The sequence below is a fragment of the Nomascus leucogenys genome, unplaced genomic scaffold (genome assembly GCF_006542625.1).
Source record: "Nomascus leucogenys isolate Asia unplaced genomic scaffold, Asia_NLE_v1 001028F_58853_qpd_obj, whole genome shotgun sequence".
Classification (NCBI taxonomy): Eukaryota; Metazoa; Chordata; class Mammalia; order Primates; family Hylobatidae; genus Nomascus; species Nomascus leucogenys.
The window spans coordinates 45,338-54,265 of NW_022096123.1; the positions used below are offsets into that span (position 1 = coordinate 45,338).

General features: G+C 50.5%; 2 protein-coding genes across 2 annotated transcripts; both read right to left on the minus strand.

Moving 5' to 3' along the window:
• Window positions 1-1,312: 1,312 nt before the first annotated feature.
• On the minus strand, window positions 1,313-5,612 carry LOC100604139 (non-histone chromosomal protein HMG-17). Its single transcript, XM_003271656.3, has 6 exons — window positions 4,655-5,612; window positions 3,752-3,796; window positions 3,547-3,576; window positions 3,143-3,193; window positions 2,619-2,714; window positions 1,313-2,171 (listed from the first exon to the last, which is right to left on the minus strand). Exons 1-6 carry the CDS (start codon window positions 4,667-4,669, stop codon window positions 2,136-2,138), a joined length of 273 nt encoding a protein of 90 aa, XP_003271704.1. The 5' UTR covers window positions 4,670-5,612; the 3' UTR covers window positions 1,313-2,135.
• Window positions 5,613-8,122: 2,510 nt separating this feature from the next.
• LOC115833826 (dehydrodolichyl diphosphate synthase complex subunit DHDDS-like) lies at window positions 8,123-8,374 on the minus strand. The gene has a single exon (XM_030808650.1). It carries the CDS (start codon window positions 8,361-8,363, stop codon window positions 8,139-8,141), a length of 225 nt encoding a protein of 74 aa, XP_030664510.1. The 5' UTR covers window positions 8,364-8,374; the 3' UTR covers window positions 8,123-8,138.
• Window positions 8,375-8,928: the final 554 nt, after the last annotated feature.

Below are 8,928 nucleotides of genomic sequence, written 5' to 3' on the forward strand. Positions count from 1 at the left end.
AGAAGAGGGCCAGAAAGTAAGTAAAAACAGACTACTATCAACTTTAACCTCAGCCAGTCGCTTCACATCTGAGCCTCACTCTCAACTACAAAATGGGGCTACACCTGTATCTCATAGGACTGACTCAAAGATTAAAGAGCATGAGGCAGAGCTGCCAGCATAGCCCAGGGCTTAGCAGACTCGCCACTCACAAAGAACCCCAGCTATAACTTTCTCAAATTCTGCAACCTCTGCTCAAATAGCAGCCCACTACCCTGACCACCCTAAGATGTCTCTAAGTTTCCTCTGGAACAGGACACCGCTTTTAGGATAAAAATTACCCATCTACAACCTAGAATGAATGACTTCAGCAATAATGAAAGTAAATGGCTGGTAACTGGCTAAATGGACAAATGGTATTTTATTCTGAGTAAAAGTCTCTCAGAGATGACTTTTGTCTAGTTGAGGGTCTGAATCCTGACTCTGCTGCTCACTAGATGTACACATCACCTTCAGCAAGTCTATCATCTATGCCTGATTCCCCATCCGTGAGTGTGATACGTATATTACACAAACATCTCAACACTTGAGAGAGATAATACACAAAAAACCTCAAGAACTTAGCGATACGTTTTTGACTAAGGGAATGGACAAGGCAATTATAGTCTCCAATTTACTTTATTCCTGTCCAACTATACAGCCAGGTCTGTGAAAGCAAATTCAAGGTGCAAACATGAATTTTTTACCAGTTCCATATTCTAACAAATAACTTCTTGCCATTTCACTTAGAGAAACATTGGGTTCTCTGCATCTCCAAACTAAAGGAATCAGGAAAGACCCCACTGTCTTTGTTTGCAGGTCTACTTAGGAGCAAAGCGTCATCTACTTTACAAATGGACAATTGTGTACACATTCACAGAGACACTCTCTGACATGAGTCTATTAATTTGCTAATTTTATAGAGGTTGCAAATGCAGATGGAAGTAGAGAGGCTCCTGTCAGCTACCCAGCCAAAACCTCAGATCTACCAAAAATTTGCATTTAACACACTTCATGTATTCGGAGTCATGCAAAAAACAAACACTGCAGGGAATGCTGCACAACCAAGTACAGAAATCATTCCATACGCCCAGCCTTTCACCATCAGCTAAGTCTACTCCTGGAATCCTTCCTAACTGCACCTAGCACTGTGTGTTTTGGAAACTGACTATAATAATCAGTGAAAGATCATCATTAGACTGTACACGGAGTACCTCAAAGGAGAACACACCCTGTTCCAAGAGACTTGGATAAACCAGGTTACCCCACTTGCGGGAAAAGATCAGAGGCAGCATTCCAAGCCAAACTGTATCCAGCTTTATTAAAGATACTTTCCATAAACAATCATGGTATTTCAGGCAGGACATGGGCAGACAATCGTTAACAGTATACAACAACTTTCAAACTCCCTTCTTCAATGGACTACCAAAAATCAGAAAGCCACTATAAAACCCAATGAAGTCTTCATCTGATGCTCTGAACAGGGAAAGTTTAGAGTGAGGGTTGACATTTCACATTTAGCATGTTGTTTAACAACTTTTCACAAGCCGACCCTGACTTTCAGGAAGTGAAATGAAAATGGCAGAATTTATCTGAAGATCCACAATCTAGAAATGGAACCACTGCTCTTTTGACAGGTGCCATCTCAGTGGCATCAGTGGAAAGTCCAGATTGCCTGACACACTGGTAACCAGTGACTAGGGGTCAGGTCCCAGATGTCTGGCCTTAAGGGAGTTAAGTCTATGCTGAAAGATGGAAAGGGAGAAGAGGACATAAAAACAAATTTGTTTTTCCATACCACAAGGCTTTTGTGCCAAGGTGGCCATGTGTGTCAAAGTCAGGGAATCCCTCCTCCTGGGAGCCAAGAGGAAGTCTCTCAAAACTAGAAGGGAAAAGTGTTTTCTCCACATCAATCCAGCTTTGGAGACATTCTATTAGTGACATATGCCCCTTCCCCCAAAAACAACAATGAAGTGTTCTGTGTGCTAACAACATAGCTTTAAAAAAAAAAAAAAAAAAGTAAAACAAAATTCTGCATTTTTATAAAACTTGATAAAAAATAGTATTTCAAACTGTACAGTCACCAGAAGTACACAGTTATCAAAAATGCACACACTTCACTTGGCATCTCCAGCACCTTCAGCTTTCTGTGCCTAAAAGAAAACAGACAAATTAATGCAATGCGTAGATTTCAAAACTATCTTTGTTCACATTCCACCTACAGCATCACTTTGCTCCCAGGCCAAAGTTCAGGTTTCAGGTACTGAGACTCAGTATTTCTTCTGAGAATGACTTACTAGGTAACTTTGCTAAGTCACCTCTCCTCTGGGCCTCATTGTAAAATTGAGGTAGGAAGAACACCAGAATTAGACACCTGAGGTTACTCCTAGCTTGAAAACTTGATGTAGTATAAAACACAATGCCCTTCAGCTGACAGTAGAGATTTCAAGAATCCAGGATTTAAGTTAACAGGAAAGCCACAAGCAGACTCTGGACCAAATGGTACATTTGAAGTGATGCAAGAAAAGGGCAATTAAATTTTTGATATCAGCAACTAACTGAATGAGCAAATCTAACAAAGGGTGAAACAGGAGTTATACCTGGTCTGTTTTGGCATCTCCATTTTCTGCAGGATTATTCCCCTCCTTGCCAGCATCAGCTTTTCCCTTTTTCCCTTTGGGTACCTTCTCTCCCTTCTGAAAAAGGGGAAAAAATAGAACTGTTTCTCCCCATTTCATATTACTAAGGTATGGTCTGCAAAGTTCTGCACAAGGTAGGATTGCTTACTCAAGACAAAGCACAAACCCTCACCCATTTGACAAGAACAACTGATCAAAACTAGGCTAAATTATCTGTAATTTGCTATAATCTTTAGTACTTAAAATTTCCTAACAGAAAAATGAATCAGTTTAAACCCTGGGGTATTTAATATTTAAATGCAGATTTTCCTACAAACTAACGACAGAATTCTTGATCAGGAAACGAACGTTATGAATGACAGGGACGAAGAAAGCTATCCACACAGTTTATAACCTCCATTAATGGAGGCACCATTATGCTAATTAAGTTAAGGCACTAAGGACAGTCCTCATTCTGTGAAATCAGTTCCAGTGTTAGCACTTACCTTTGCAGGGGCCTTTTTAGGCTTGGGCTCTGGCTTTGGAGGAGCAGGTTTCTTTTTTTTTTGGCAGGAAGAGGAAAAAGTGAACATCAGTACAATGGACCGAAGAAAACCACCCACAACCAACCAAAAGTACCAAGAGTAGAGAAGTTTCTCCTCCTCCTCAAAGTTTTTGTGGTTGGCTTTCTTCTAGAATGTTGGATCTCCAGCAGCCCACTCAAACGTCCCACTTTGGCTACAGGCATCAGAATTTCAGAACCAGCAAAACCCAAAGGGGCAAGAGTCCCAAGTAGAGGCAATCATTCAAAACCAGGCACTAACCATAATTCATGGGAAGCAAAGGGAATTGTTTTTTGATGTTTTTTAGTTTCAGGGACAAATACGAAAATTCAAAAGCATACACTTACAGCAGACAACCTCGCGGATCTTCTCTGTGGCTATTAAAGACAACGAGAAAGTTAGAAATAGGACAAGTAAGTCGCTTTGAAAGTTTGGTATCAATTTGCTCTACATTATAGGAGTGTAAATTCAGGACACAGGTTACGGTTAATCACCGAGTCCAGTGGCCTCTGCTAGTCCAAGGCTTTGACCCTTGAAGAGAGAATGACTTACTTCGTCCTTCACCTTGGCTTTATCTCCCTTAGCATCCCCTTCAGCCTGTAATAAGAACAAAAAACTGCAGCTTTTGAGGTGGTTCTTAGTTATTTCCTAAACTTTAGAGTGCTAACAATGAAAATTAAAGCAGTCGTCCACACAACTTTTCTAGGACATAAACAAGTGAGTGAGCCCGACGTTCGTATAAGAACGAAGCGCGCGCAGGAGCCCTGGCTCGCCGACCCCGAGAAGCGAGGGCTGAGCCGGAGCGCAGCCGGGGAGGGCAGCCGAGCCCGCACCACCGCGCCAGGCAGGAGCAACAGCGGCAGATGGCGCAAACAAACCCCCTCCGGAGGCGGAGCCCAGCGCCGTTGCTATGGCAGCCGTCGAGGGCGGGAGAGGGAGGCGCGCGCAGCCCGGGGAACTCGTGGGCGGCGGCAGCGCGCGTCTCGTGCGCGGGGAACGTGGGCGAGGGGGCGGGGCCATACCGCACAAGCCCCGCCCCCTCACGGCGGCGGTTTTTTGGCGGCAGCGCTTTCCCCCGCCCGCCAACCCGAGCGCCGCCTTCCCGCCCTTTCGGGTTTGAATTGCCCGCCCGCAGGGAGGGGAGGGAAGGGGCCCTGGCGATGGGGGAGGGGGCACGGGGCGGGGGCGGCGAGCCCGAGGAGAGCGGGATAAACAGCCGCCAACATGGCTCCTCCTGCCGCGGCCGCCGCTCCTCCAATATGGCCTCTGGCGCCCGCGGGCAGCCGAGCCGCTCAGGGTTAGCCCCGAGCTGCCCGACACCGCCTCAAGCCCCCGCGCGGGGAGGCTGCGCTGGCTCCTGCTCGGCGCCGATTCTCGCTCCCTGCACCAGGGAGGCGGCGGCGGCGGCGGTGGCGGCAGTGGCGGCCCGGCGCCTGGGGCCCTCGCGCCACGTACCTTTCTCTTGGGCATGGTGGCGGCGGCGACGGCGGCGGGACGTAGGTGCTGGACGCGGGATGCAGCGGCGCGCGGGCTTTGGTCGGTCCGGGGGTCGTTCTCGCCTCTTCTTCTTCACACTGCTCAGGCTCCGGGGGGTTTATAAAGTTTTTATAGCGCTGGGAGCCCCGGACCGGTTAGAACCGGATTTCACCTCCCGCCGCCGTTCATTGGCCCAGCTGGGGTCACGTGGGCGGGGTTTAAACTCACCTCCTCTGGAGGGAGTGAGGAGGGGGGTGTGTGTGGGGGGTAGTGCGCGGACACGGCGGCGCGCCGAGGGGGTGGGGGCGCAGTCGGGGAGGCGCGCGTCGAAGGCAGTAAATGAGGAGGGGTGCGCGAGTCGGCGGGCTCCGGGTTCCGGCTCCCGCCAAGAGCTGTCTTTTGCAAACTAGCAAGTTCCTTCCACCTTATGCAACCCAGCAACCCACTTCTCCAAGCCGTGCGACACTCAGGGCGCATCTCAGCGGCTTTCCTTCCTGCTCCCGCTGGGGGCCCCAGAAGAGGGGTTTGCGAGGCCTGGCTGCACTGCCCTGCTCCTCTGGAAGCAGGAGGAAGCGCGCGGCTGGAGGCACAGGCTGCAGTTCCCAGGGCCCAGGCTGACGCCGAAGTGGGAAAAAGGCGGGGAAACGAGCTTGGCGCAGCCGGACGTGCATCCTTCCGAGCTGCCACTTCGGGAAAGCCTTTCGTGCACCTCACCTGAAAGACGGTCCCACTCGAGGTGGGCTAGGGGTTTCAGGGGGAGACTTTCCATGCAGAGGTGCCTTTTGGGTGCCGTGGGTCAGGTAGGAGCTGTCCTTTCAGCACCCGTTGCGCAGCAGCCTCCCCAAATGCTATCGAAGCCCCCACCCCCAACGCCTGTCGGGTGGCTCCCTTAAGGTCCCTGTATTCCCAAACCTCCGGACCCCGCCACAGTAGGGTGGAGAGCGGCCGTCGAGGTCTACCAGCACTCCCCTACCCCTCTCGGAGACATTTTGCCCAGCTGCCCCAACCCAACGCGACCACCAAGCCTGGACACTGCAGCCGCAGCTGGCGAAATCCCTCCTTCCACACTGTCAAGCTGGCTGCCTTTCACTTGCGCGAGGAAAAGGAGGGTGGAAGAAAGCGCCCGGGGATTAGGAAACAAGTAGAGGAACAAGTGGTGTGATGGCAAAAGGGCTCTTCCAGTGCCCCTAGTCCAAAGCCAGGGTCTTGGAGCTAGCCAAGTGCACCTGAGGGAGGGTAGGCAATTGCAGCAGCAAAACAAGGTGTTCTTCCGTTGCAGTTAGCAAACAAGTTTTACATCTAAGAATCTTTAAAATTTCTATTTGAGACCCAGAACACAAGAATACGATAGATGTCCTCAAATGGGGGCTTGGCTCACACGTGGAAGGACACTAAATTGGTCCCATCTGATTTCTTGAGGCAAGAGTTGAACCTCGCTTGTACAAATCATACCTGTCCAAAGCAACCACGAGTTCTACTATTTTGCAGCCCTTGCTGCTGGGCGACGACGACGACCTCTCTGCCTCTTCTTTCCACCCCTGCATCGCCTCCTGGGGCAGCTTCTCCCTACTCCACCCTGTGTACCTTTCCCAGAATACAGAACCTCAGGCCAAAGAGAGATGCCAGCCCCATTAATCACCTCTACTGTACCCCAATCATATTACGGAAAGTCAGACCCAGGAGACAGGACTCAACAGCCACGCTCATAGGGCAGATTCCGTTTGCTGCCTCCAGCCCCTCATTCCCGCCTTAATTGTAGGGCTCTGCATTATAGCCGCATAATTCATGCCTCCCTAATTATGGCTGTCAACAGCCCCATTGTAAAGCTGGAAAATGTACAGCACCTGCTCTCCAGGAACCCTGTGCCAGGGATTGGTAGAGGGGAGTGCCAGGTGTGGACGGGGGCTTTGCCAAAGGGTGCATTGACTGGCTTCTCAATCGCCGCGTCTGGCATTTATGCTTGATTCTGGGAGCATGGACAACAGCCAAGAAGTCTCTTGCCGTCAGGTATCCGGGGACAGAAAGGGGAAGAGGGGGGTGGGGTATAGGAAAGTTAGGGGTTTCCTGTGTGCTCTTGCTACTGCTTGCTAGATTTCACCTCTCCCCTAGAGGGAGCTGCTAGGGAAACAGCTTGCAGAAAGTAAAATGGGAAGCCTGGCACAGTGGCTCATGCCTGTAATCCCAGCACTTTGGGAGGGTGAGGCCATCGGATCACCTGAGGTCAGGAGTTCGAGACCAGCCAGGACAGGGTGAGATGCTGTCTCAAAAAAAAAAAAGTAAAATGGACTTTACTAAAGAGAGTAGCATTTGGTTGGTGTTTCTGGCTGGTACTTGCTGGTGTGGGGCACCTGAAATAGAGTTGCTCAGGCAGACAGCTCTTCAAAGGCACTAATCCTCTCAGCAACTCTGCAGCAAGTCCTAGCAGAGGAAGGTAAGGGAAAGGACACAGCTTTGACCCTCACAAGCAGAGGACCTAGAACAAGCTTTGCCATACCAAGAATCAATCATCTAGGGGCCTACTTAGGGAGCCAGGTCAAAAAGCTGAGAGAAACCTCGAAGAGTGGAGTGGGAATCAGAGTTTGAGATGGTGAGGGCAGGGAGCAGAGTCAGTTGGAAGAAGTGTTTGGTTCTCCTCAGTCCTGTTGTGTTACAGGGGAGAAGGCCTGTGCTGGATTCGATTCATTCACCAGGGCCTACAGGCCCTTCTGTTACCCTGTACCATGGAGGGGGCCAGTCTCACTTGGGAGTGGAGCCTGGCCCCATGCCCTGCAAGAGGAGGAGAAAAGCTTGTGTGGGCTGAGTCGACAATAGGTAATTGGATTGTAATCGCCCGCCTGGCTTCCGCGCACCATTGGGGGCGCTGAGTCTTTCAGTGAGCAATCAGTACTGCGTGGTGGGAGAGGGTAGAGCTTCAATAGCAAATCCCAGGTGGAGAGCCAAGGGGGAGGAGCAGCAGATGGGCAAATTTTCTGTCTCTCCCGCCCTTTTTTCCTTACCCCAAATAACTGGCTGCCTATTAGTTATTTACTAGCAGATCCAAGGTAGAGCCAAATCTTTTGTGGAAGCTGGGTGCAAGGCTCAAATGGATGGGTAAAGAGCTAGGGTTTTGGGGAGAACTCTTCCTGAAATTCTGTGTGTTGAAGGATGTGCTGGTGGAAAAAGAAAGTGCATCTAAGAGACAGGCAGCTGATGAGTTGTGGCCCTTTGCTCTCCAAACCCTATTGGTGACCAGACCTAGGTTTAGTGTACTCGTGGGAGACTTTCACCCTCAATCCTCCTCAGGAGCCTGTCCCAGGCAGCCCAAAGGTATCTATGGCCAGCAGACCTGGCCTGGGGGGCTCCCCAGCCAAGCAAAGGGAACACAATTCATTATCAGGAAAGGAGGTGCCTTTCACCAAGAAAGGAAGGGGAGTGGAGCCCTGGAGGCAGAGGGCAGGACAAAGTGGCAGGTGGCCAGCCTCACTCAGGCTGATGCAGTGCCCAGACGGGCCAGCCAGTCAGCTCGCTTGAGTTCCAAGGCCTGCAGGAAGCCTTGGACTCGCTCTTCCCGTCTGGCCGAGAGTTTGTGCAAGCGTGTCCTCCGGAGCTGGGCGTCCCCACTGGCTTGGAGCCCCTCTCGCAGCAGCTGCTCTGTCACTGTAGCCTGGTCCCTCTCCAGCTGCTGCCTCTTCCGCTCCTCTGCATACATGTCTCGGGCCTTCTGCTAGAGAAAAGTGGGGATTGGGGTGGGGAGATCATTTTTAAGAGTGGGTGAAACTGGGATGGAGGAGGTAGGGGGGTGGGGCACAGGGTGGGCCAAGTGGAGTGGACAGTGGAAAGTAGGTACCAGATTTGAAAAGGCTTGGGGTGGGTATGCGTGGGTGGTGCTCATGTTGTACAGGCAGGGCAGTGGCAGTTCTGGGTCCATCTTGGTTTGTTTTGTGTGGAAGCATCTGTACTTCTTAAAGTTTTTCTCATGCACTTGGAAGGGAACCAAGCAAATGCGGGTCTGACTTCTGATTCCCCATCAACTGGCTTTGTGGCTTTGGGCAAATCCTGTCCTAACCTCATTTCTTCATCTGTAAAGTGGGGGTTGTGCCTACCTTGAAGAGTGGTTTTAAGGATTAGAGATAACATGCAAAATCCTCTCTAGGATATTTAGCAGGCTCTTAGACAGAAACAGCAATTTTACAGTTGTTATTGTCTATTCTCCGCTGCAAGAAAGGTCCTATTCTTGTCGGGGACATGTCCCTTGGGTCACTTCCTTTGATCTC